A 26,355-nucleotide genomic window follows, 5' to 3' on the forward strand; every position below is an offset into this window, starting at 1 on the left:
TTCTTGCTGTCTTCACAATTGATCTCAGTTTAGAATATACACGTGTGTGAACTCTTTTCTCCTCCAAGTTTTTTGGGTACAGACTGTACATACTGTATTTTCATACCTCCTTGCTTGAATGTAGATAGGTACTAGTCAGTAAATAATTGATTTGATAACATGCCATAGAAGTTATTGTACAGCACCTACAGTTTACAGTGTTTAGAAAATTATACCATCTGTTTCTTTTTTTTTTTTCAAAGTATTTTTTAAAGATTTTTTATTTATTTATTTGACAGAGATAGCCAGCGAGAGAGGGAACACAAGCAGGGGGAGTGGGAGAGGAGGAAGCAGGCTCCCAGCAGAGGAGCCTGATGTGGGGCTCTATCCCACAACGCCGGGATCACGCCCTGAGCCGAAGGCAGACGCCTAACGACTGCACTACCCAGGCGTCCCATACCATCTGTTTCTAATATAAACCTTGCAAAGGATGTGGAATCCCATCTGTAAACAGATGAGCAAAATGAGGCTCAAATATGTTTCAATAGTCTTCCCAAATATCACAATTTCTAAACAATAGTGACATGTGAAAAAGGGGAATGCTGCAAAATAATCCAGTAATAATCCCTCCATATTTACCAAGTAAACTATTCCCTCTTTGAGAAAGCTTTCCTTAAATTCTCTCCTCAAATCTCCACTTAACCTCAGTTTTGTCATTTGCCATGTGAAAATAATTGCTGTCCCTTCCATGTACTGCTGGAAATGTTCCATATCTACACTTTCCAAGAAGGTAACCACTAGCCACATTGGCTACTTAAATGTAATTAAAATTAAACAAAATGTAAAATTCAATTCCTTGATTACACTATTGGCTACCGTATTGGACAGAGCAGATATAGAGTACTTCCATCATTGCAGAAAGTTCTATTGGACAGTGCTGTGCTACAGCTAGAACTTGCCAACGATCCAGGGAAACAACATGACTGAACTGAAAATCCAGGCCAAGGTTTGGTTGGTTTTGAGTGAGAAAGTTCACTGGGTGAGTGCGACGCAAGCTGGCCTTTAGAACAGTGACCTCACAATGCACAGTCCACAATGGCTCTAGAACACCTGGGCTCCCTGGCCACTCTCCCTAACTCGTATCTAGGTTCCTGAAGCCTCTGCACATGTAGTTCCTGGAGCTGCTGTCTTATTAAAATGTCAACATCTTTTCCTTCATCGGTCTGGGACAACATCGTCGATTATCTTTCTCTGAGCTCAATATGGAATTGGCTACAAGCAAGTCTTCTGGGAGAGACTAGATCACCTCAGCAAACAAATTTGGGTGTACTAGATAATCTTGCTCCAGCTGTGCAAGTTATCCTGGGGATTTCCTTTTTGCTTTTGTTGGGAGTAGGAGTATATGCCTTATGGAAACGAAGTGTTCAGTCAATTCAGGTTATACTCTTTTGTTACAGAGGAATTTAAATCGTTCTAAATCAAAATTTAGTTAGCTCTTTCCTGTATTGCTGCTACCCAGTTTTAAGGCCATGCAGATGCGCAAAGATTAACCCTAGTCTCTGAAATTGGTTGAAACTAGGTTAAACCTTAAAAACTTTTGCCAATTAGGTTTTGAGCATAAAACGCTCTTTCTCACAGTGGTCTTTGGCTTGTGTTAGAATAAAATAGATCAAACAATTTCATAAACTGAGAAGGCAGCCTAACGCCAAATTTATTTGATCACATGTTCATCTTTGATTTTCTACTATGTGCCAGACGCCATGAGGGGTATCTTTTAAAAGAATAGGCATTGCAAATATAATTGGGATCTTGGGTTTGGCCTTTCTGTTCTTAATGTGACTTTGTTCTATAACTGATGGCAAGGCATGTCTATTCATTTAGGCATCACAATATTTTCATTATTTCCTTGTTTTAACAGTATCAGGCTTAATACGCAAGGGTTCTTTTTGGGACTAGGACTATAATTGGCTGGGATTGTAAGAAACATTTAGGATTTTACATACTTCTAATCACCAATAATAATAACTTAATAGTTTAATCACCAGAAATAATAGCTATATTTACAATATAGTCAAAATGCTTTTAGAATCCCAACAATTCCATGAAATGGATAGAGGTTATTTTCGTATGACAAGGAAACTGAGGTGCATTGACGTTCAGTGGAAATCTAAGGGGGTAGGATTTTAAAAGGGCTCTCTTAAGGTTTACTTGGTAAATGCTGAGAGAAATTATTACTGGATCATTTTGTAGCTTTCACTTTTTTCATATATCACTACTGGTGAGGAATCATGGTCACATCCATTCTCTTAACCTTTCAAAACCCTGCATGGTAGGCAAGGAGGGAGTATCCTGTCTGTCTTGTGGTCAAGGAAACTTGGTTATCACTGAACCAAGGTGACATAGATTATACAAACTGGCAAATCTGAGATTGGAACCTAATTTTTAGGATTCCAAATTCAGATCTTCTCCAGAATCTCATTTAATATAATCCAACTAACCTAAATCCCCAAAGGGATATGTGGGTATACACGTGTTTCAATTAGCTAATAGAAGAATACAAGGTAAAACAACAACAACAACAACCCTCAAACTATTGTCTGTACTTCTGGGTTCTACTCTTGTTTGGTTCATGTTCAACTCAATTAGATGAATTTGCAGCCCTCCAGACACCTCAGCCAAGAAAGAGGTAGTATAACCAGTGCTTAAGAGCATGAGCTCTGGAGTCGGACTGCTGGGGCTCAAACTTTGGTCCCATCACTTGCTGTGTGATCCGAGAGCAGCCAGTCTCCAAAATCCCACTTTCCTTATCTGTAAGATGGGTTTGTCAACAGTGCCTCCCTTAGGGTGGTCATGAGGGTTAAAGGAGATACTGTGTGTATAAAGCTCAGCACATAATGAATGCTCAGTAAACAGTGCCAGTTACCATAATAAGGAAAAAAGATAATTGGTTTTTTTTCCTTATAATAATATATTTTTATTATGTTAGTCACCATACAGTACATCCCTGGTTTCTGATGTAAAGTTCGATGATTCATTAGTTGTGTATAACACCCAGTGCACCATGCAATACGTGCCCTCCTTACTACCCATCACCGGCCTATCCCATTCCCCCACCCCCCTCCCCTCTGAAGCCCTCAGTTTGTTTCTCATAGTCCATAGTCTCTCATGCTTCATTCCCCCTTCTGATTACCCCCCCCTTTCTTTATCCCTTTCTTCCCCTACCGATCTTCCTAGTTCTTACGTTCCATAGATGAGAGAAATCATATGATAATTGTCTTTCTCTGCTTGACTTATTTCACTTAGCATTAAGATAATTGGTTTTTAATTTTGCTCCTGACAGGAATCGGTCCTAGGTCATTAAAAAAAAGTGTGTTTCCCCATGACCAGGAAATCTAGTTTTCAAACCACTGTGTCCTGAGGGAACTTACGTGGAAGTCAGACTTCCTAGATTTCAGTCCTGGCTCTATCATTTCCAAGCATATGACCTTGGACAATGTCAGGGTCCAAACTGGAAGGTATTTAAATGGCTACCCAGTTCTGGGGGTTTTTTCTACGTAAATAGGCAAGTAATAGGCAAAACAACCTCCTCGCACAGAGCCCTGTGTGTGGCACATTTTTAGCAAACGTATCTATTCTTATCATCTTTATTAATTAAATGCAAATAACAATCCCTGACCTGCCAATCACTCTGTGATAAAGATCAAAAGACAGAATAGATGTGAAGATGTTTTGTTAAACAGAAGCTTTGGCATAAGAATGAGAGATTATTGTTACTACTAGGTTTTTGTTTTATTTTGAATCTGAGGCATTCCCATGAATAAACAAGTAACGTGCAACTTCTGTTGTTTTATTTTAGAAAATATTGTTGTTTGTAATCACCCTCTACAAACTTTACAAGAAGGGCTCAGATTTTTTTCAGGCTTTGCTGGTCAGCCCAGAAGGGAATCTTCTCCCAGTTCAAGACAATAATTTCTTCCTGTCCTTGGGTCTGCAAGAGAGAATTTTGAAAAAACTTCAGGCAGTGGAGAACAAAGTGAAGGACCTGGAGGGGATGATCATTTCCCACAAACCTGCCACGAAGAGGGATTGCTCCTCGGAGCCTTACTGCAGCTGCTCTGACTGCCAGAGCCCCTTACCCACATCGGGGTTTACTTCCACATCTGAAATGTGATGGACTCCAGTCTTTTCCAGAAAAGCACTGTTTTTCCCTCATGTGTGTGGTGGTGTATCAATAAAGATAGAGAACTATATTGCAATGACCCTGCAAGGACTGGCTCTCTATTCGGGAGGGCCCAGCTTCTACTTATGTGTGTGGTGGGGTGTACTAGTAGTCAAAAATGTCTCGGAGATAATGATGCCACTCGGTAGGCTGGAGGCACTAAACAGCCAGATAGAAAAGGAGAGCCAAACTGGAATCCACGGGAAAAGAAGGGAAAGTGGGTCAGGGATCTGGCCTTGAGCTCCGTGCTGAAGAGGTTGGATGAGGTATCATAAAAGCAGCAAAACTGTGCAGTTGAAGGGCAGTGCTGTGTACTGTCCTGTGGAGGTAGGCTGGCTGTTGCGCTGGCCTTTAGCCTACAGGTAAATATGTGGCCCATGAGTCTGTCTGCATTAATTACCCAGAGATGAAGAAGGATGGGCTGGGTACGAAGGACACTCTACTTTTATCCAACTTTTATTGATACTTACTCTGGGCTAAGCATTATGATAATCCTTGGGAATCTGTCCTTTGTGCTTCAGGAGCACCCAGTTTGGCTGGTTGGGCAGGTAATTTCAGAGCAAGGAGTTATATATAATGCAGTGGGATCACATCATCTTGAATTTAGCTGAATTCACCTGTGAGAATCCCAGCTTGGCATGGAGGGAAGGAGGCACCTGCCTGTCATTTCACTTGATGAGCGTGTACTTTGAAACGGGGCGGGGGGGGGGGGGTGGCAGATTATCCCCTCAGTGGGTGGGTCTCAGATTCCACAAGCCTTATAGTGTGTGCATTTTTGCCACAGTAAATGTGATTATACAGTCATTGAAATACTTTGTAACTCTCTGACACCCCAATGAAATATTTTAAGAAAGAAGCAGTGATTTATTGCATGCTGAAGAAAAACTGGCTGTACTAGTCAACAGGAGACAATGTAACAATCTCCCTAGTGGCATCTTCCTAAGGAATTATGAGGGTAATATTGATCATAATTTTTTGTCCAGTGCACTGGCATTAAAATGCAACCTCTGTGTAGTACATTGTACTCAGTGTAAAAACAGGTCAATGAATACAGGGTAGGGCCAGGAAAGGCTTTGCAGAGGAAGTGACACTGGGTAGTCCTGTCCCATAAAGAGTTACATGGGCAGACAATGCAGTGGAAGGTATTCATGCTTTAGGAATTACCGTGGAGCCATATAAAAAAGAGGGTGGCTTGACTGGAGAACAGGAGAATTCCAGGGTGGCTGAAGCACCGGCTATTTTCTAAGCTACAGTAAAGAATTTTGGCTTCAGGGTAAGACACACTGATCTCATCCTCAGATCAGCTTTAATTCATGATGTGGGGAACAGAACAGATGGAAGTTAGCAACAACGTGCGTTATCTGACAGTGTAGGTGAGAAGTTGGCTAACTGTGCTGCTGAAGGAGTGCCATGCAATCTTTTAAAGTCAATTTCTCTGGGCGCCTGGCTGGCTCATTTGGCGGTGCATGTGACTCTTGATCTCGGGGTCATGAGTTTGAGCCCCACGCTGGGTGTAGAGATTACTTTAAATTTTTTTAATTAAAAGAAATTTGGAAAAATTAAAGTCAATGTTTCAATTTTTTGCACTGTTTACATTTCAGTGTCTTCCTGTATGGTTCCAGTCATCTTGTCTTAGTTACGTCTCTGGGGTATTTCAAAGGGAAGTGTCAGAAGAAAGGCCTAGAAGAATAGACTGATGTCAGGTCGTGAAGGCATTTAAAGGTCATACCATATTGTTGGAAATGGATCATTGTAGCTTTTTAGACAGGGGAGTAACATAGATATGGTAGTCTGTGTGGGAGACAGAATAGAATGAGCTAGATGCAGAAGATAAAACAGGCTGGCTGCTTCTATGAGGATACACAGTGTGGTAGAAACTGAGGGAGCCACCTTGTTTCTGGCTCTTAGCTCCCCAGAAAGGGTGTGTGACTCACACCACAATCACAAGAGATTGATACCAAGTATTCATTCCCAGTGTGGGGAGTGGGTCATTCTTCAGACCAGAGCACCTACGTCCAGGGCATCAGTCAAGGACACTTGAACGTGTGGTAAGCAGAGAATCAAGGCAAAATGGAGAAAGGGCTTGAGAGCTACTTTATCATTCAGGTTAGGTGGGGTAGATGAACTATCCTACACCAGTGTCCACCACTCTAGAGAGGAGAATCCTTATCCTCCAAATTCAGTCTGTCTCCCTTGGCAAAACCCTGACAATACCCTGTTTTGAGTCTCCTATTTCGGTCTTCACACGCACCAGCCCCTCTATTTACAAACACTATCTTTCTGCCCAGGGGAACAAATGATTCACTTTCCATACTTTACTTCTCCCTCCACTGATACCACCCTAGTCTAAGCCCCCATCATTTCTGACCTGGATTCTTAAAATAGCCCCCTACTGGGACTCCCCTCTTCCATCGGTGTCCCCGTTCAATTTACTCTCCACACAGTGGGCAAAGAGATGTTACTTCTCTGCTCAAAACCTTCCAATGGTTACTTCTTATTTCATTCTGAGTAAAAGTCAAGTTCTTAACTAAAGGATTGTGTATGTTGACATGATCTGCCCTCCCCCTCCTTCTTCCTCTCCTCTTTTCACACCCTCTTATTCCCCAAATGTGCTAACCATTGTCTGGCCTTAGGGCCTTTGCACTTGCTCTTCACTGTGGCACACTTTCCCCAGATACCCATGTGGCTTCTTTTCTTTGGGTTTATGTTCAAATGTCAATCTGAGGGGACTTCCTTGACTATTTTTAACTCCTTTAAAAGATTTTATTTATTTGACAGAGAGAGAGAGCGAGCAAGGGGAGTGCCAGAGGGAGAGAGAGAATCCCAAGCAGACTTGTCACTGAGCCTGGAGCCTGGCACGGGGCTCAATACCACCACCCTGAACCGAAATCAAGAGTTGGACACCCAACGGACTGAGCCACCAAGTCGCCCCTTCCTTGACTATTTTAGATAAAGAAGGTGCCCCTTGTGCCAACATGCTGTATCCCCCTTTCCCTGCCTTTTCTGCACAGTGCCTATCACCTCCTCCACTTTTACTGTAATGTATTTGCATATTGTCCACCTTCCCCTCCATCTACCCCAGCCCACTAAGAATGTAAGCTTCAGGAGACAGAGTTCACTGTCTAGTTCACTGCTGTATCCCAGGCACCCGGAACAATGCCTGGTACTTAGCAGATATTCAATAATCATTGAATGAAGGATTGAATTCCAGTCTTCTCTTTTAGAAACCTCTTACCAGCTTCCTGTTCCCTTATCTCTTCAGACACACGGTGACAGATCAACGGTTCTCCCAAGTACAAGGAGCTAGTAGCTAGTCGTTATAGAGCCAGATACATTCCTAAAAGCTTTACATGATTTTTCTCATTTTTTCCTCACGATAGGAGGTGGTAAGTACTATTATGCTCATTTTACTGATGAGAAACGGATGCACAGCAAGGTTAAGTAACTTGCTAATATGTGGTGCAACTGTGACTGGCATTCAACCAGCCTGATTCTAAATCTGTGCTCTTAGCCACAAAGTTGGGTTGGCAGGAGTTTCTCTAAGGCTTTTGGACAAACTGCAGCAGGATGGAGATGGATGAAGCCAGACAGATGAAGAAGACAAGAAAACCGAAGAGGGCATGGCAATGACAGCCCAAGGGAGAGAGAATTTTGAGAAAGTGTTTATCCCCTCATATTTTTAAGTTGGTATCTAAAAATTTTCATTATAGGGGCGCCTGGGTGGCTCAGCCGGTTAAGCCTCCAACTCTTGATTTCAGCTCAGGTCATGACCTCAGGGTTGTGAGATGGAGTCCCGCTGGGCATGGAGCCTATTTGGGATTCTCTCTCTCCCTCTCCCTCTTCTCCTCTCCCACCCCCACTGGTGTACACTCATGCGTGTGTATGGGCTCTCTAAAAAATTTTTTTTAAAAAAAGTTTTCATCGTAAATTTAAATAGCTGCAATAAATGTAAACTCTGGCAACTGTAAATAATGACAATTTAAGATAAAACTGTTAAATCACTTTTTATAATGTATCCAACAGACTATGCAACAATGACCATCATCATCCATTTAAAATTACACAAATGAGCTCTTAACATTTGGTAATTCTATATGTTCTTTTGTTCATCTCTAAATTATATTTATGTTCTACTCCCCCATAAAATATTATCCAAAGGTAATAATTATTATGTTTCAAAAACCTTTTATTGATCACTTATTCATGACAAAAGTATGTATTAAGGGAATTTTTAAAAAATTTCCTATAATTGTATAGCTCTGTGTATTAGATTTCTTCTGAGTTGAGTAATCATTACAATTATCTTTAATATACAGCTGCTCAAAATGACACAATTATACATTTTGATAATACATAAATATAAAAGGTGAAATTCTACTGGAAATGCATCTCTCAGTGAGATGGATGGGGCTTCCCCACCAATTAATGCATGTATCTAAACGACTATTTCTTACTGCTAGATTAACAGGGTTCAGTTTCAGTTTTCTCTTTTCATAGATACAGTGCCAAGAAATACTACTCACATAAATAGATGGGAAAGCTGGTAATTTTGTTATAGAAATGTCAATCAATTCTTTGGTTTCCTTCTGAGTAGTACGCCAAAAGTCAAGTAGTGCTCCTTCCTCAGCTGACAGTTCAATCAGGTCTACTACTAATACTGTTGAAGGGAAAAAAAAAAACAAAACAAAACGGAAACAATCTGTCTAGCAAAAGAATTTGTTATCCTGTCATTAGAGTCCTTCTCTTTCTCAAGTGATTTTTAATTATACTGATTACTTTCTCTCAGAGGCATTTAGGAAGAGCTGGGAAGTTGGGAGACGTTAATTTCAACACATCTTTAGCATTACAGTATTACTGTAATTTAAATAGATTTTAGTTGCAGCTGCAGGCTTAGCTCGATTTATTGTAAATAATAATTATGCAAATCAGCAACGCCAGTCTCTTTGACAAACCAATTAACCAAATTAGACTTTTCTTTGGTGAGAAAAAAAATTCCCTCTCCAAGTCAAATCCATGTGTTAACAGGTGTTCCCGTGACCACATCTGACGTCTCAATTCCCAAGATAAACATGGCGCTGGGCTTTGACGCGTTTGTCCTCAGAGAAAGTAAGGCCCTTTCAGTTCAGGTGTTTTCACCTATGCTGTGCCCCAGAGCACACTCTTCAGGCGAAACGCCACCTCCACCTCCACTTGGGGTGGCCGGGGCGGCGTCTCCTCACTACCGCCCGCCCGCTCTCCGACAGGCCTGCACTCAGAACCCCGATGCGGGCCAAAATGCTGCCGCTCTTAGGACCCCTTTAGCCCTACGGTATCCGGGCGTGGACACGCCACAGTCAGAACTGCGCCAGTTCCGAGGATCCAAGTCGGTCCCTCCACCTCGGGGCGGGAGCGGCGGCCCGGTCTGCGTCAGCCCCCGCTTAGTCCGGACTCCCAGGGGGCTCGCCTCGGCCGGGAACGCCAAGGCGAGCCCCGGACCGGAAGGTGCGCCTGCCGCTCGGGAGAAAGCGAGAGCTCCGCCGCGCCGCCTGACCCAGGAGGGAGGCCGGAACCGTCGGCGGCTACCGGGCGTGGAGAGGAGGGAGGGGGAAGAAAGCTGGTGTAACGCAGCTCAGTGCGATCGCACCGAGCGGCCGGGCGGGGGCGGGCTAAGGCCGGAACTCGGCAGAAAGACTTCGGCACGCCTCGGGCCGGAAGTGGGGAAAGCGCGATTGTCCTTTTCCGGTAGAAAGTAGGAGGCCCTGGGGGCGTCGCCATGGGGAAGAGTGTTGGTGTAACACTGCGGACTGCGCCGAGGGCGTGGGATGGAGGCGGGTGTCGGTGTAGGGGTGCTCGGAAGGGACGGATATCGCTGTGGCACTGCGAGGACGCTCTGAGGGGACTGGTGTCGGTGTGGCACTGGTGCACGCTTGAAGGAGCCGGCGGAACCGGGTGGCCATGGGGATGTGGGCGTCGCTGGACGCGATGTGGGAGATGCCGGCTGAGAAGCGTATCTTCGGGGCCGTGCTGCTCTTCTCCTGGACGGTGTATCTTTGGGAGACCTTCCTCGCACAGCGGCAGGTGAGCCTAGACAGGGCCCACCCGACTCCGACACCTGGTCAACCCAGGCCAGCGTCAATCTCGACCCCGAGTCCCTGGATGGTTGCTGCGGCCCCAGCACCCGCTTCGACCCTGTGCGCCCCTGGGAGGCCTGACCTGGCCCGATGGCGGGCTTGGCCTTGAGGGTATCTCGTGCCTCTGGGAGGTTTTCCGCAACGTGATCCTGGGACCCAGCCGGTCAGGGCCTGGTGAAAGGGAAGCAGGGCTGCCGCCTGGTCGGACTTGAGCTCTGTCTGGCCCACAGCTTTCTCAGGGTCCTCGGGCCCGGACTCACCGCCTTGTGTTTGGCAGCGACCCAGGTGCCGTCTAAACGAAGAGGCAACATTTTTAGAGTCACAACTTCCCTATGACATTCGTGTAATCGTGCTCAACCACGGGGTTAGGAAACCATTTTCTGAAAATAAAGACTTCACAGTCCATCCTGAACTTTTATCCTTAAAAAAAAAAAAAAATGGATACAGTATGTCGTTTTGCCCAAAGAGCAATATTTTCTTGTTTTTCTTAAAAACGTCTTTATTATTGTTTAAGCAATTAGAACTGTAAAGGAGGAAGTGAAAGTTACCTAACAGTTTTCTGTAGATAATCATAATGAACAGCCTGTTGGATTACAGATCTGAACTTTTAAATGAGATATTAAATTTGTCTGCTTTCTTTCAGTCTCTCACTGCTGATTTGCTTTACCTGCACTCTTCTGTGTAGTCATTGAATTGTGTCAACCACGATGGTTATTTATTTAAGAGAGCCTTTCTCTTTTTAACTGCTGGAACTCTTTTTCTTAAGCATTACAGCCATTTTCCTCTGCAGATTTCTTCTCAGATTATATTCTGCATGAATCTTTAAATTGAAATTTTTAGTTTTTCGTCAATGTCTGAGTTGTATCTTGATCTCTTCTTTTAGTCCAGAATCTTTATTTACTTATTTTTAAATAATCTTTTGAGTCATTTTGTCTGTCTTTTTTTAAGTAATCTCTATGCCCAACATCGGGGTGGAACTCATGACCCCAAGATCAAGAGTCACATGCTCTACCAACTGAGCCATCCAGGTGCTCCTAGCCCAAGTGGATAGCACGAGGTTCTCTGACACAGATATATTTGGCTAACTTCATTAGTACAGAATCTTGAGGGCCTAGAGAAGATTCTTTGCATAAAGTACACACACAGTATATGCTGTCTAAGTCAGGGATGGGGTATTGAACATCTATCTCTCTTTAATGGTAAGCCCAGTTACCTTAACTACTTTTCGATAATGTCTCCTTTACTCTGTTATGCTTTAATGTAATGCCTTTTATTGAGGGTTTGGTAAAGTGCCCAACAATATATAGAGTAGCCATGTGTCATTGAACCATTGTAGGAGATGCTGTCCATTATATTGTTTAGTTTCTGTGCCCTGTATTATGTCCCTTGGGCTGCAATTACCGTTTAGAATTTGGTGTAATGATCACAGTTGTGTTTCTTGAAGACCTGATCTGTTTCTATTTGTCATTCCTCAAATTTCCCTTAATTTGGTTTCTAGGACCATGATTAATAGCTAATCACAATATTTGTTAATACTTAGAGCTAGCATATTTGCTTCCTTCTCCTTACCATGAATTTGTTTTCTCAATTATATAGGATGTATGTTTTACTTGGAGTGAGTGGTACCCTTTGTGCTGTACAGTTTGGGTTTACATGTGCACACTGAAGTGTGATGACAGCCCAGATTTTAATTTCACCTAGTCGGCTAGCCTCAGCTTCTCTTGCTCTGCTTTTACTTTCCTGAATCAGTTATTTTAATGGTCAACGAACTTGATTAAATGCAATATTTATGTATATATAAAGCAAATTCAGTAGGCTTAAGTGACAATAAATGCTACAAACCACTCAATGTTTGATGACAAATGACTACTGTAATAAAAAATGAGTTGGTTTGACTATCTCAAAGTGTTTTCTTCAAAATATTTCAGAGGCGGATATATAAAACAACAACTCATGTGCCACCGGAGCTAGGACAGATCATGGATTCAGAAACCTTTGAAAAATCCCGACTGTATCAGCTGGATAAAAGTACTTTCAGCTTCTGGTCAGGACTCTATTCAGAGATTGAAGGCACGGTGAGTAATTTACTTCTTGGAGAAACAATCTATCAAATTGTTTAATACTTTGTAATGTTTGTTTTCATTTTGTATTTTTGTGACACAAAAGAGGGTACTGTATTTACAAATCCCAGAATGCTTGCTTGCTTGCTTTTCTTTTTTTTTTTTTTTAAGATTTTATTTATTTGACAGAGAGAGAGACAGCCAGAGAGAGAGGGAACACAAGCAGGGGTAGTGGGAGAGGAAGAAGCAGGCTCCCAGTGGAGGAGCCCTATGCGAGGCTTGATCCCATAACGCTGGGATCACGCCCTGAGCCGAAGGCAGACGCTTAACGACTGAGCCACCCAGGTGCCCCCCAGAATGCTTTCTTTTCTTTCTTTTCTTTCTTTTCTTTCTTTTCTTTCTTTCTTTCTTTCTTTCTTTCTTTCTTTCTTTCTTTCTTTCTTTCTTTCTTTCTTTCTCTTTCTTCCTTCCTTCCTTCCTTCCTTCCTTCCTTCCTTTCTTTCTTTCTTTCTTTCTTTCTATTTTATTTATTTATTTATTTGACAGAGAGACAGCCAGTGAGAGAGGGAACACAAGCAGGGGGAGTGGGAGAGGAAGAAGCAGGCTCCTAGTGGAGGAGCCTGATGTGGGGCTCGATCCCATAACACCGGGATCACGCCCTGAGCCGAAGGCAGACGCTTAACCGCTGTGCCACCCAGGCGCCCCCCAGAATGCTTTCTTTCTTTTTTTTTTTTTTTAAAGATTTTATTTATTTACTTGACAGAGATAGAGACAGCCAGCGAGAGAGGGAACACAAGCAGGGGGAGTGGGAGAGGAAGAAGCAGGCTCATAGCGGAAGAGCCTGATGTGGGACTCGATCCCGTAATGCCGGGATCACGCCCTGAGCCGAAGGCAGACGCTTAACCGCTGTGCCACCCAGGCGCCCCCCAGAATGCTTTCTTAACCTTCATTATCAGTAGTAATGGGTGTAGAGCAAAAGAGGCTGAAACGTAATTGTTAGGGAGTTGAAGACTGTGGTGTATGTAACTGTCACAGGTCAGGTGTGAAAAACAACCTTATATTGTTAAGTTATTCTTGTAGCAGTCCCTCCTTGTCTTCTGCCTCTTTTTTTTTTTTTTTTTTTAAGATTTAATTTATTTGAGAGAGAGGGGCTGAGGGAGAGGAAGAAGCAGACTCCCCGCTGAGCAGGGGGCCCAGTGTGGGGTTCAATCCCAGGACCCTGGGATCCTGACGTGAGCTAAAGGCAGAGGCTTAACCAACTGAGCCACCCAGGCAGCCCCCCTTTTTTTAATTAGCAGTCCCTCCTCCTCTTTCTCTCTCTCTTTAAAAAATATTTATTTAACTAATCTCTACACCCAACATGGGGCTCAAACAACCCCAAGATCAAGTGAATTGAGCCCGTCAGGTGCCCCTCAGAATTTCTCTCTCTCTGTCTCTCTTTCCTCTTTCTTTCTTTCTTTTTCTCTCTCTTTCTGTCTTTCCCTCCCTCCCTCCCTCCCTTCCTTCCTTCTTTCCTTCCCTCTTTTTCTTTCTTCCCCTTCCTTTCCTTCTTCCCTTTTCCTTTCCTTTCCTTTCCTTTCCTTTCTTTCCTTTCCTTTCCTTTCCTTTCCTTTCCTTTCCTTTCCTTTCCTTTCCTTTCCTTTCCTATTTTATTTACTTGAGGAAGAGAGAGCACAAGCAGAGGGAGAGGGAGAAGAAGCAGTCTCCCAGCTGAGAAGGGAGCCCCTTCCTGCCTCTATCTTAACTCTCACTGTCCTCCACATTGCAGCCAAAGGAATTCTGAAGCACAGTTCTGATCATGTTATTCTCCTGTATGAAACCTATCACTGGCTCACTGTTTCCTTCAGGTGAAGCCCATATTTCTTTGTATGGTTTTTTGAGGTCCTTTTTGACCTGGCCATTTCTTACTTCAGCTTCATCATTTTATTCCTTCCCCCAAGTTCTTTTCCCTTCTTTTTTGTCCATCTCATACCTAGCTTGGTTTTCTGTGACTTCAAGTCTTTTCACATGCTGGTGCCTTCCAGGGGTGCCCACCTCTTCGAGTCCACTCTCACTGGAAGCTGGTTAATCCCCACTCCTCCCATTAGGTTCCAGCTGAAACATCATCTCTTCTGAGAAACAGTTTGAAACTTCCTCTGTCTCTCAGGACTGAATAAGGTAGCATCCTATCATTATTCCTATCAGAGTACTTATCACATTCTATTGAGTTTTCCTATTTAGTTGACAGGCTGGGAGTTCCTTAAAGAAAAGATACTTTAAGGTTTTGTAATCTTTTGGTACCTAGTACCTGGTATAAAATAAGCACAGAATCCATATTTATTGAGTGAAACAAGTGACAGATCATTTTTACTTAGTGAAACAGACCCAGTCTTACCCTCATACTAAAAGAACAAAGGCTATATAGTGTAGAGCAGTGTTCTCCGTCTTTTGTTCATCATTGACTCTGGCCCCTGGCCCTGTATATTTTTCGACTTTTTTCTTTTTCTTCTTTTTTTTAAGTAGGCTCCATGCCTAACATGGGGCTTGAACTCACGACCCTGAGATTGAGAGTTGCGTGCTCTACCGACTGAGCTAGCCAGGTACCCCTAGACATTTTTTTCTTAATCACCCCTCCATGAAATTTTAATACCACCAGATATATTGTATATCTGTTTCTGAACTATACGTATGTATATCTGTGTTTTATAAATAAAATGAGTAAGAATTTTTTCCATTCCCAAAGACCAGTTCTTGGTTTTCCACCTCCAAGAAAAATTGAAAGTGCGTGGTGCTGAAGTTAAGAGCAGACTCTGAATTCAGGTGGCTTGAGTTTGAATCTCAGCTCTATCATACCAGCTGTGGGACCTCAAGCAAGTCACCGCTTCTGTGCCTTAGTTTTCGTGTCTGTTAAAATTGTGTGGTAATGAGGCACCTCGGTGTCTCAGTCGGTTAAGCGTCTGCCTTCAGCTCAGGTCATGATCCCAGGGTCCTGGGATCGAGCCCTGTGTTGGGCTTCTTGCTCCGTGGAAAGCCTTCTTCTCCCTCTGCCTGACGCTCCCCCTGCTTGTGCTCTTTCTCTCTGACAAATAAATAAAGAAAATCTTAAAAAAAAAAAATTGTGTGGTAATAATATTTCCTCAGTCATAGTGTTGTTGAGAGGATTAAATGAGTTAATGTATGTAAGATGATTAGAAAAGTGCTTGGTCATTGTAAGTGCTCTGCAAGTGTTGGCTGTTGTTATTTTTACCATTATGATCTTGATTATCATCATTTTTCCTCCAGATCTCCCTTAGATCTCCCAGTACCATAAGAGAAAGATTCCTATTGAAAATAAATGAGATCAGCTACCACAGCTGTTTCATCAGTTAAAGAGAAGAAACCAGCTGTTTGTGGCTTTGTTAAGTGATGAAAACCTTGTCTAGCTAGTCACAAAATTTTCCTTGACGGTTATGAACTAGTATAATTAGAACCAAATATTAGAAGACTTTCCCATTTCCTCAGGAAAATGTAGCAAAGAGTTAAGAGTTAAATCTAGGTATTTTGGAAGAATGAGTAAATGATCGAAAAACTTGCTTTGGTTTTTGTCATACATAGAAATGGCTAGTAATTTGTCTTTTCAATATTGATTTTTTTCCCCCAATATTGATTTTTTAATTATATTTTTACTAGTCCAAGCCTGGTTTAGTTACTAAGACATTGAAAATTAGTATTGAAACCTGATGCTTTCCAGCCAAGCCAGGAAAGGTAGCTTTATTGTGGATTATATTTGGCTTTGGTTAATTTATCCGAAGCATTTCTTCTGTTAGGGTCCAAGTAGGAAATCAGCCTTTAGAGAGAGATGGAAGTAGAGGTGGTGAATTCAGACACCATCCTCTTTCCTCACTACTGTTTGATTCTGTGAAATTCTTTGGCTTACCCCCCACAGGGCCATTATAAGAAAAAAAGGCAGAATATCTTCAGTCTCCTTGGTTGTCAACAGTGAACAGTTCCAGGAAAGATGGGCAATAGCTTGGTTGTTACAGTTGGTGAGCATGGGGATGGCTTAGTCTGTTCCAGGAGAGGACAGAGGCAGGGAGAACACATAGAGCATGAGAGCTTCGTAGTATGCTGTGGCCCAAGCCAGAAACAGTACTGGTTTAGTCCTGTCCTGCGCTAAAGGTGGGGACAGTAATCACCACCACCATCATCATCATCGTATGAGTAGTAGTGATTCTCACTTCTTATATTGTTTTTAAATTTATCGTTTTGTTTTGATGTTTACAAAAGTGCTTAGAGGTAGAAAGTATAGGCGTTGTTATTCTCTTTTTATGGACAAGAAAGCAAAGGCTCAGAGAAATTAAATGGCTGGTCCATTTAATGGCCAAGTGACATTAATAAGTGGGAGAACTGGGTTTCAAACTCTGCTCTTCTGAGTCTTTAAAATTATACTGAAGAAACCATTCTTTTTTAAAAATTTATTTATTTGAGAGAGAGAGAGCTGGGGGAGGGGCAAAGGGAGAGGGAGAGAATCCTCAAGTAGACTCCCCGCTGAGCCTGGAGCCCGATGTGGGGCTTGATCCCAGGACCCTGAGATCATGACCTGAGCCAAAAGAGTCGGATGCTTAACTGACTGAGCCACCCAGGTGCCCTGAAGAAGCTATTCTTAAAACTCCAGGGACCACATCATAAATGCGCTACATTTATCCTTGGGGAATTAGTAGCTATATTTACCATTCAGTGGGAAACATTTTGTGTTACTTTGAACTCTTTTTTTTTTTTTTAAGATTTTATTTATTTATTTGACAGAGAGAGACAGCCAGCGAGAGAGGGAACACAAGCAGGGGGAGTGGGAGAGGAAGAAGCAGGCTCCCAGCAGAGGAGGGAGCCTGATGTGGGGCTTGGTCCCGGGATTCCGGGATCACGCCCTGAGCCGATGGCAGACGCTTAACGACTGAGCCACTCAGGCGCCCCATACTTTGAAATCCTGTTTGTTCGAAAACAAGTTCATTAATTTCTATTTTGTATTGATTAAAATTAATAGGTTTTAATCTTTTGATCACAAAGAACAAGTGCAAAGGTTAATTTAGGCTTTTTTTGGCCTCCTTTTTTCTACCTGAGGGAACATAAGCGGAGGCCTTGTGTGACCAATTGAAGGTGCCCCTGTTTACACAAATGTGACAGACCACCCAGAGAGAAGATGTCCAGCCTTTCTGAGACAGACTTTCCTGATATCTCACAGGTGTCAGTGAAGAGCTCTGTCAGGAAGTGGAATGGCTGGGCAGTCAAGGAGGACAGTGTAGAGAAATTCAAATTGTCGCTTCTCCAATTTCTACCATTTGTGAGTGAGCACCTTAGCCTTTTGAGCCTCATTTTTTTCCTCTTTAAGATAAGAAGTCGAGGAACACCTGGGTGGCTCAGTCAGTTAAGTGTCCGCTCTTGGCTCAGGTCGTGATTCCAGACTGCATCTGGCACCCTGCTCAGTGGGAAGCCTTTTTCTCCCTCTCCCTCTGCTGCTCCCCCTGTTTGTACACACTCTCTCGCTCTCTTGCTCTCAAATAAAATCTTAAAAAAAAAAAGGATGAGAGGTCAATACATATTAAACCACGTCTTACATGATTTGTGGCAAGGACTAGGTGAGTGAGACAGTGTAAATGAAGCAGTTAGTACAGTGATCAACACATAGCAGTGACTTGAACCTCCCTGAGTTTCAGTTGCCTCTTCCGTAAAGTAGAGATGACTATATGCCATGCCTGCTTTTCAAGACTCTAGTGAAATCATATATGTAAAAGTCCTGGACTTGCTTTGTTGGGTTCGTTAGTTCTGTTCTAAGACATCCCCAGCAGCATGCTCAGTGAGATTATCAATAGAAGCTTTACTGTTCACTGGGCTTTATATTTCATTCCCCAGAGTATACTAAACAAGGCTTGCAACAGCAGTTTCCAAAAGCATTCACAGATGCATTCAAAGTTCATTTTAAAGCTACCCTTGACACATACTTAAAAGCTGGACTTTTAATAATAGGTGTTTCAACCCTTCACCAGAAGACTTATAAATCCTTAATTTCGCATTGTTTATTAGTTGGGAGAATAGGATGAAAGAAGTGCCATCTCAAGTCAATTAGTTCAGCAAGCAGAGCATATACCATACAGCGGTGCCAAAGCATGTCTTCTGGGAAAACAGGGTTTATATCCAAGATTGAGTTAGGTGCAGTAGAGTGGAAATAGCTGGACGTAGAGTTAAGGAAGCCTTTAAGACAGCAGTTGATTAAACCAGTGGTTTTCAGACTTGGGTGTACATCCTTTTACCTAGAGACTGCTGGGCTCCACTTTCGGTTCCTGAGGCGGTGGTTCTGGGGTGGAGCCTGAGCATCTGCATTTCTAACACATTCCCAGGTGATGCTGCTGCTGCTGGACAGAGACCATATTTGAGACCCATGGTATTAAACCAAGCCAGCACACAGGAAAACATCCAAGGTGGATAGCACCAAGTGTGGTTGAGATTATGGGGAGCAGGAACCGTCAGGTACTGCTGATGAGAGTGTAATTTGGTATAAACACTGTAGAGAAAGAGTGAGCTGATAATAATACCGAAGAAAGTTACAAATCACCATGGATGGATCTAAAAATATGTAGAGTGTAAAAAGCAAGTTGTAGAATGATAAGTACAATATGAAGTCATTTATAGATAGTCTTAAAAAGCATATATAAATCACTGTAGTATTTATGGATACATACATAAAAATGGAAAGTAGATTGGAAGGCTACCCATGAAATATATAATAGTGCCAAAACTCCTCAAAACCACAAGGAACCATGTGTGAACCAATGAGAATACTGTGTTTCTAACCAAGGAGTGTGATTGAATGTTGTGTTCCTGAGGCTCCACAGAAAGGAAAAAAAAGTTGATTCCTTTTGAGTTCCATAAATTTAATATCTGTTGAGGGAAGTTGTGTTTTATAAGCATGTATTCTTTTTAAATTTTAAGAGCAGCTCACTCATTCGAATATCATGGTGATTTGGTGAGTATCTTTATTCACTTTATCTGCCCAAGACAAAGGGTGGTGCCGAGAAGGGGGTCTCCTCCTATGAAACCCTGATTCCTACCTCAGGATTCACCTTTTCCTTACTCGGGGAAAGCAGAGATAGCCCATTCTGTCTCTCAGTTTGCTAAGTGGACCTGACTCTCCACTTAACACTGATACTAATACTTTGTCCTAACTGAAGGGGGCCGTTTCCTTTTAAGGAAAAGCCAGTTAGGAAGCCACGTAGCCTGCTTCAAATCCCATATATGTCACTCATCGCGTGTGGGATTCTGAACAAATTGCTTACCTTTTCTCTAAGCTTAGTTCCTGATTCATGGTCTTTGGCAAGTTTTTTTTTCCTTACAGCTTTATAGAGATATAATTCACATACCATACTAATTTATTCATATAAAGTGTACAGGCAAGGGGCGCCTGGGTGGAGCAGTTGGTTGAGCGTACGACTCTGGGTTTTGGCTCAGGTCATGATCTCTGGGTTGTGAGATCGAGCCCTGTGTCGGGTTGCGTGCTCAGCGGGGAGTCTGCTTGAGATTCTTTGTCTCCCTCTACCCTCACCCCCTGCCACGACTTGAGTTTTCTCTCTCTCAAATAAATAAATCTTTTAAAAAAATAAAAATAAAAAATGAAATGTACAGGCAAAAATCTTTACTGGTCTAAACTTAGTATCTCAGTTGGTTTGTATTCCTTTAAATGCATAGTTTCTCCTAAATAAGATAGGTCTCTTTTTTTCTTTACAGATAATTATTTTGTCCTTATTTTGTCCTTACAGATAATTATTTTGTCCTTTTTTTCTTTACAGATAATTATTTTGTCATTAAAATGCTCTCATCTGATACTTTCTAGTCTGTTCAAATGTAACCAAAGTATGTCTTGTTTTATAGCTTATTCTTCTTTTTGGAGGAATTCCTTATCTCTGGAGACTTTCTGGACGGTTCTGTGGCTATGCTGGCTTTGGACCAGAATATGAGGTATGTGATTCATTAGCATGTATTTTTTAGAGTCTTTTTGCTTGGCCAGCTTTATATGAAAGTTAATTTTTTGGCTCTGTCTTTAGGCTTGCTTCTCTGTTTGTACAGTCCTTGTCCACACATGCTCTGTTAGGATAATGCTAGTTATTGTGGCAAACTCCAGAATTCCAGTGGCTTATCATAATAGTTTATTTCTCATTCACATAATAGCCTAGTGTGAGTATTTTTGGTCAGCAGGTGACATTCTTCTACATGGGAAGCCAGGGACCTGGTCTCTTTTCATCTTATGGCTCTGCCATTCCCTGAGTACCCCAGAGTTCTCTGCATCCAACAGGCAGATGGAATGAGGGGGTAGAGAAAGTATATCCTCTTCTTAACTACCTTCTTAACTACTTCTGAAGTGTCCTTTGCATTCACATTTTGTTGGCGAACCGGTCATTTAGTCTCAGATGTAAGGGAACTGGGAAATGATGGTCTCTGGTTAGGCAGCTGTTTCTCAGGGACAGCCCCTTGCGGTGAAGGGGGAAGCCTGAATTTTGTTGAACCCACTAAGCAGATACTCTGTGCCATATGCACCTAGCAGATACTTCAGACAGGGACAGAGTGTAACTTCTAGAATCTCCATGGAGCTGCTTGAGTTGACTACCCAGTCTTACAGAAACTCCATTTACTGGGCAAAGCCTTAAGCCTGAGACTCTCCACCGGTGGTGGATGTTACGACAGTGCCTCCTGACTTTTTCTTGGAAATTGCCAAGTCTCTTTCCTCTTTCCTGATTGATTATTTGAAATGATGGCTCTCTTCTACATGTATAGGTTCTTTGGGTTTTAATTCAGCTCATCCTGTGTCCTGTTTCTATATTCCTTTTTCTAAAGCAGCCATACTCTTTGAAGACCTCTTATTCCTGGGTTATCTCTGTATCTTCATTGACTCATGCCCTGGTCTGTTCTATGTAGGATTGTGGTTTACTTACATATTCTCTGCCTTGTTTCAGAAATTTGTAAAGATTTTATTTTTTTTTTAAAGTAATCTCTGCTCCCAACATGGGCTCAAACTCACAGCCCCGAGATCAAGAGTTGGACGCTCTTTGGAGTGAGCCAGCCAGGCGCCCCACTGTTTCAGAAGTTATTTAAGGTGGTTCATGTAAACATCATGACAGACTCCTTATGCACTTCTCACCTTTGATGTGTCTTTCTCAGAGAGGCCCTCCCTATCACTCCCATCAAGAGTCACGGTCCCACTGTCGCTCTTCAGTAACACACAGCACGTTATTTTCTGTGTAAAGGCACTTACCACTCTCTGCAGGTACCTTATTTGTTTATTTTTTTCTGTCTCCCTGACAAGAATTTTAAGCTCTAAGGGGACAGAGACCCTCTATATTTTCTTCACTGCTTTGTCACCAGTGCCTTCAAAAAGTTTGACACCAGACATTTAACTTTTTTGAATTTATGGAGAATGAATGTACAGATGCATGTATAAAGAGTTCATTATAGCATTGGAATGAGTGCTATCATGGAAGTAGCCTAGGTGTCCACTTACACAATGGAATACTCTAGAGCCTTTAATAAAGAAATAGATACATACTGATAAGGAAAATTTTTATGAGATGTTATGTGAGAAAAGTAAGTATTCACACAATCAGTACAATATGATTGCATTTTTGGAAGATGGGATTCTGATTCAGTAGTTTTGAGGAAGGTCCTAGAATCGGTTTTTAAATTTTTTTTCCCATTTCCTGTTTGGGAACAGTGCTGAAATAAACCACCCTGCATGTTAATAGCCAGACAAATATTCCTTTCTCATCCCCTCTCCCTTCTTCCTATGCTTAGAAACGTATACTGGCTGCATCTTTGTTACCAAATCAAATGTGTTTTGGTGGTGCATGCTATACTCACATTTACCTTAAAAGAATTCCATTTTACACCATGTGGTGAGAGAGGGAGAGCAAGGATTCTATTTGCCTCATGACCCTTTCTCCCTCCCCCAACTCCCTTCATACTAAGTAGCCCTTTTCCTCCACTATCTTAGGGAAAGTTGGCAAAGAGAAATGAGGCAGTTCCTGGCTTTCGATTTCCTGAGGATCTATTGTGAAGGCACTTAAAGTAGTTCTTGAAGATAATTTTCTCTATTGGTCTTTGGCTTCTTGTGAAAACTTTAGGACGCCCCACTCCACCTGCCCTAGTCCAGCTTTTTTGATGCTCTAGGATAAATTTCTCTGCCTTGTCCCAACATTGTCTTAAGGCCTGTCATCTTGTCCTCTTCCTCTTACAGGGTGCTCCATGCTTGTGCGAATTGCAAGGCACTCCTCCTCCTTTCCTTGAATCTCCTGTCCCATTAATTTACCTCTTTCTTCAGAGTAGCATCCCAGATCTCCTTAGCCTTGTAAGCCTTGCTTGAATTCACCAGTGTGTGTGGTTGTCTCTCAGGTTTTAGTTCTTCTTTGTCTCTGTGGCTTCAGGTAACTTTGACATAGTGCCTGTGTAATAAAAAGAGACATTGTTTTATTGCCTCCTTTTCTGCCAAGTAAACTCGGAGGGTAGAGATGATGTTTCAGACCTTGTATTGCCCATAGAATCAAGCACATTGCTTGAGATGCAGTAAGTGTTCAGCAACTCCTTGTTCATTTGTTCACTGATCATTCATTTGAAGAACGAATTAATATTACACTATAAAAACTGCCATTTTTTTTTCTTCTTGTGTTTAGATCACTCAGTCCTTGGTGTTCCTCCTGTTGGCTACACTTTTTAGTGCATTGACTGGTTTGCCATGGAGTCTTTATAATACTTTCGTGATAGAAGAAAAACATGGTTTCAATCAACAGGTAAACCAGAGAATGTACTTGTTCTCTTTTAAATATAAAGACTTTTTGTGTTTTTTTCCCTCTACTGGTAATAATTAAAACATAATTTGCTCTTTTATTTTTTTAAAGATTTGTTTATTTGAGAGAGCAGGGGGGAGGGGCAGAGGAAGAGGGAGAGGCAGAGAGAATCCCAAGCAGACTGCCCACTGAGTGCAGAGCCTGACTTGGGGCTCCATCCCAGGACCCTGAGATCATGACTTGAGCCAAAATCAAGAGTCTGACACTTAACCGACTGAGCCACCCAGGTGGCCCCATAATTTGCTATTTTAGAGCATGAATTAATTGAGGTAAAAGGAACTGCAGATATGATAAAGATCATAGCTTAAAGTCTTGCCATAAACTCTTTAGTACTAAAGGTTAGTATTTTTCTACTAGCATTTAAATGTGTTTTTTTCCCCCCAAGATTTTATTTATTTATTTGACAGAGAGAGAGACAGCTAGCAAGAGAGGGAACACAAGCAGGGGGAGTGGGAGAGGAAGAAGCAGGCCCCCACTGGAGCAGGGAGCCCAATGCGGGGCTTGATCCCAGGACTCTGGGATCACGCCCCGAGCATAAGGCAGACGCTTAACGACTGAGCCACCCAGGCGCCCCTAAATGGTGTATTTTGAACTGTAAAATGCCAGACATTTATTTATGGTCTTAGGCTACCTAGTGTCATGTAATGTAGACTCACCATCTTTTAACTTTTAAAGTTCCTTTAATAATGTATCCTTTGTATTCATTTATTAGTTATTTTAAAAGCATTTTCTCAGTTTCTTGTGATGATCTTTTCTTTTTTCAGACTTTGGGATTCTTCATGAAAGACGCGGTCAAGAAATTTATTGTGACTCAGTGCATTTTATTGCCCGTGTCTTCACTTCTACTTTACATTATTAAAATTGGGGGTGACTATTTTTTTATATATGCCTGGTTGTTCACATTAGTTGTTTCTCTGGTGAGTAAAATCTTTGTTTTGTTTTCTTTTACAAAATTTCCTTGGTGAGATAATTTCATCTTCATTAGCATTGAACAGTTCTTAAGAAAGCAAATGAAATATACATAAGTGGTCATACAAATTTCTCTCTTGGTTTCTGCTTTTGGGTATAGAAATAGAGCTGACTCTGACCATAGATTTTCTCCTTATGCTGAGTCAGATCCTAGAAGTTGGTTGTTAGTTACGGTTAATGATCCAGTTGTCAGACAATTTTGGGCTTTGCATTTGTGGTTGTCACTAGAATGGATGACTAAGTTTGATCATTTAGTGACTCTTTACTGAGCTCCAGTGCCTAAACATTGTGGATGTTTTGAAGAGAGACTAGATTGAAGAGGAATAAGAAAAAGCATAAACTTACCTGATATGTTTCTGCCCTCCTTCCCCTGCGTTTCCTCTCCTCCTTTCTCCCTTCTTTACCCCTTCTTCTCTGTTCCCTTCTCCCTTCCTCCTCCCTTCCCTTCTCTCTTTTCTCTCCTTCCGTCTCTCCCTTCTCCCTCCTTGTCCCCTCACCCCCCATCTTCCCTTCCTCACGTCTTTGCTGTTTCTCTCTACCATATTCTGAATTCATTGCACAATGAAAACGGTCTGTTCACATCCTCCAGAAAATAGCATCTGTTAGCTCTTTAGCTCCTCTGATGGTGAGGTTTACTTTAGTCTGAATTGCCGTGATGCTCACTGCTTCACTTTCCACTGGTGGGATCAAACTCTGAAAACAGGTGCTAGTTGGATTTACACACACGTGTGTGTGGCAGATGAAGTGAGAGGAAAGAGAACAGAGGAAGTGCTTCAGAAGTGCTTAAGGAAGTGCTGTTTCAAACACAGTTATAGTTGTGTGCTGCAGGTAATTCATTTCAGCAGACCAGCCGAATAATAGCACACAGTCAAGCTCTAGTAATTATTTTCTAGCAAAGACTGCAGGTCTCTCATGATTACTCTCAAAGGCAGAATTCTAAGTTATGATGGGCTTATGAAGTGTCAGAAATTCTAAAGATAGCTTTGAATGGACCATTTGACTTTTCAGTTATTACCGCAAAGAGACTACTCACTTTGATTTAATTTAACGAACAGATATTGAGCACTTATCTGGTACTATTTGGGGCTGGGAATACCAGAGCAAATAAAAGATCCATGTTCTCAAGGCTGGAGCACATAGTTGTTTTAATATAATCTATATAAATAGCAGTGTTTCTTTAAGAACATATTCATAGGTTGTTCTGACATTTATTTTCCAGGTGCTTGTCACAATCTATGCTGATTATATTGCCCCTTTATTTGACAAATTCACACCTCTGCCTGAGGGAAAGCTTAAACAAGAAATTGAAGTAATGGCAAAGAGTATTGACTTTCCTTTGACTAAGGTGTATGTTGTTGAAGGTAAGGCAACCTGGGGGTAAGGAAGTTTAAGTCAAGTAATTTGTTTTGATTTGTTAGGATTTTATATTTTGGCCTTTTAAGATTTCTAGGAATTGATGGCATAGTCCAGGGATAGAAGCTGGTAGCCTGAACCAATGCTGCTCTTACCTGCAGCTGTGTTTGGTTGCCTTTGTAGTGTTGTTTGGCCAAGGCCTTCTTCACTCCTTGTTATATCATGTGTATTATACTGATTTATATACTTCTGTTACCTGCCTGGCTCCCTCAGGTAATTGAGTTGGACTTTTGCATAGTCAGGTTCCATTTAGCATTAGTTTGGGGGCTTATAAATAAAACCAATATTACTGGCTTTGTCTCATCCAACAAAACTTCCAGTGTTCTGCAGGTGTCGATTTCACTTGCACTTTACCAAAAACTGTAGTACCATTGGATACTTCAGATCAGTTGTTGTCTGCTTTTTTGATAATTGCTTTTGAGAGTTAAGCTATGTATTAGCTTGCATAATTCTACTAAAGTCCCAAGCCCAAAAAGATGTAGAGTAAAACTGTTGTATGATACCATGACTTTCAGAATCTGTAAATTAAAATCCACATAAATGCGTGAGATTGGATCTGCCTCTGCCACCTAGCAGCTCTGGGATCTTGAATGAATCCCTACTGCTCTCTAGGTTTCAATTTTGCTTCCCCTAAACCGTAGTTTGGCAAACATTTTCTGTAAAGGGCTAGTCAGTAAATATTTTGGCTTTGTGGGCGACATGGTCTGTCTCTGTCACAACCATTCAACCTTGCTATTATAGTACAGAAGCAGTCACAGATAATA

At 42.0% G+C, this 26,355-nt stretch overlaps 2 protein-coding genes across 3 annotated transcripts in view; both read left to right on the forward strand.

Moving 5' to 3' along the window:
• Positions 1–1,162: 1,162 nt before the first annotated feature.
• On the forward strand, positions 1,163–4,150 carry TMCO2 (transmembrane and coiled-coil domains 2). The gene is made up of 2 exons (XM_026516523.3): positions 1,163–1,416; positions 3,836–4,150. Exons 1-2 carry the CDS (start codon positions 1,177–1,179, stop codon positions 4,148–4,150), a joined length of 555 nt encoding a protein of 184 aa, XP_026372308.2. The 5' UTR covers positions 1,163–1,176.
• A 5,801-nt stretch (positions 4,151–9,951) lies between these two features.
• The window catches only part of ZMPSTE24 (zinc metallopeptidase STE24), a 39,326-nt gene continuing 22,922 nt past the window's right edge, over positions 9,952–26,355 (forward strand). The window contains exons 1-6 of one of the 2 annotated variants that reach the window (XM_026516565.4): positions 9,952–10,255; positions 12,237–12,383; positions 20,247–20,333; positions 23,036–23,152; positions 23,974–24,126; positions 25,398–25,539. In XM_026516565.4, the coding sequence (XP_026372350.1) occupies positions 10,133–10,255; positions 12,237–12,383; positions 20,247–20,333; positions 23,036–23,152; positions 23,974–24,126; positions 25,398–25,539 (769 nt within the window). In that variant the 5' untranslated portion in view covers positions 9,952–10,132. The remainder of the gene's footprint in view (positions 10,256–12,236; positions 12,384–20,246; positions 20,334–23,035; positions 23,153–23,973; positions 24,127–25,397; positions 25,540–26,355) is intronic. The other variant, XM_026516566.4, reaches the window with a different exon arrangement.

The sequence above is a fragment of the Ursus arctos genome, unplaced genomic scaffold, assembly GCF_023065955.2.
Source record: "Ursus arctos isolate Adak ecotype North America unplaced genomic scaffold, UrsArc2.0 scaffold_32, whole genome shotgun sequence".
Classification (NCBI taxonomy): domain Eukaryota; kingdom Metazoa; phylum Chordata; class Mammalia; order Carnivora; family Ursidae; genus Ursus; species Ursus arctos.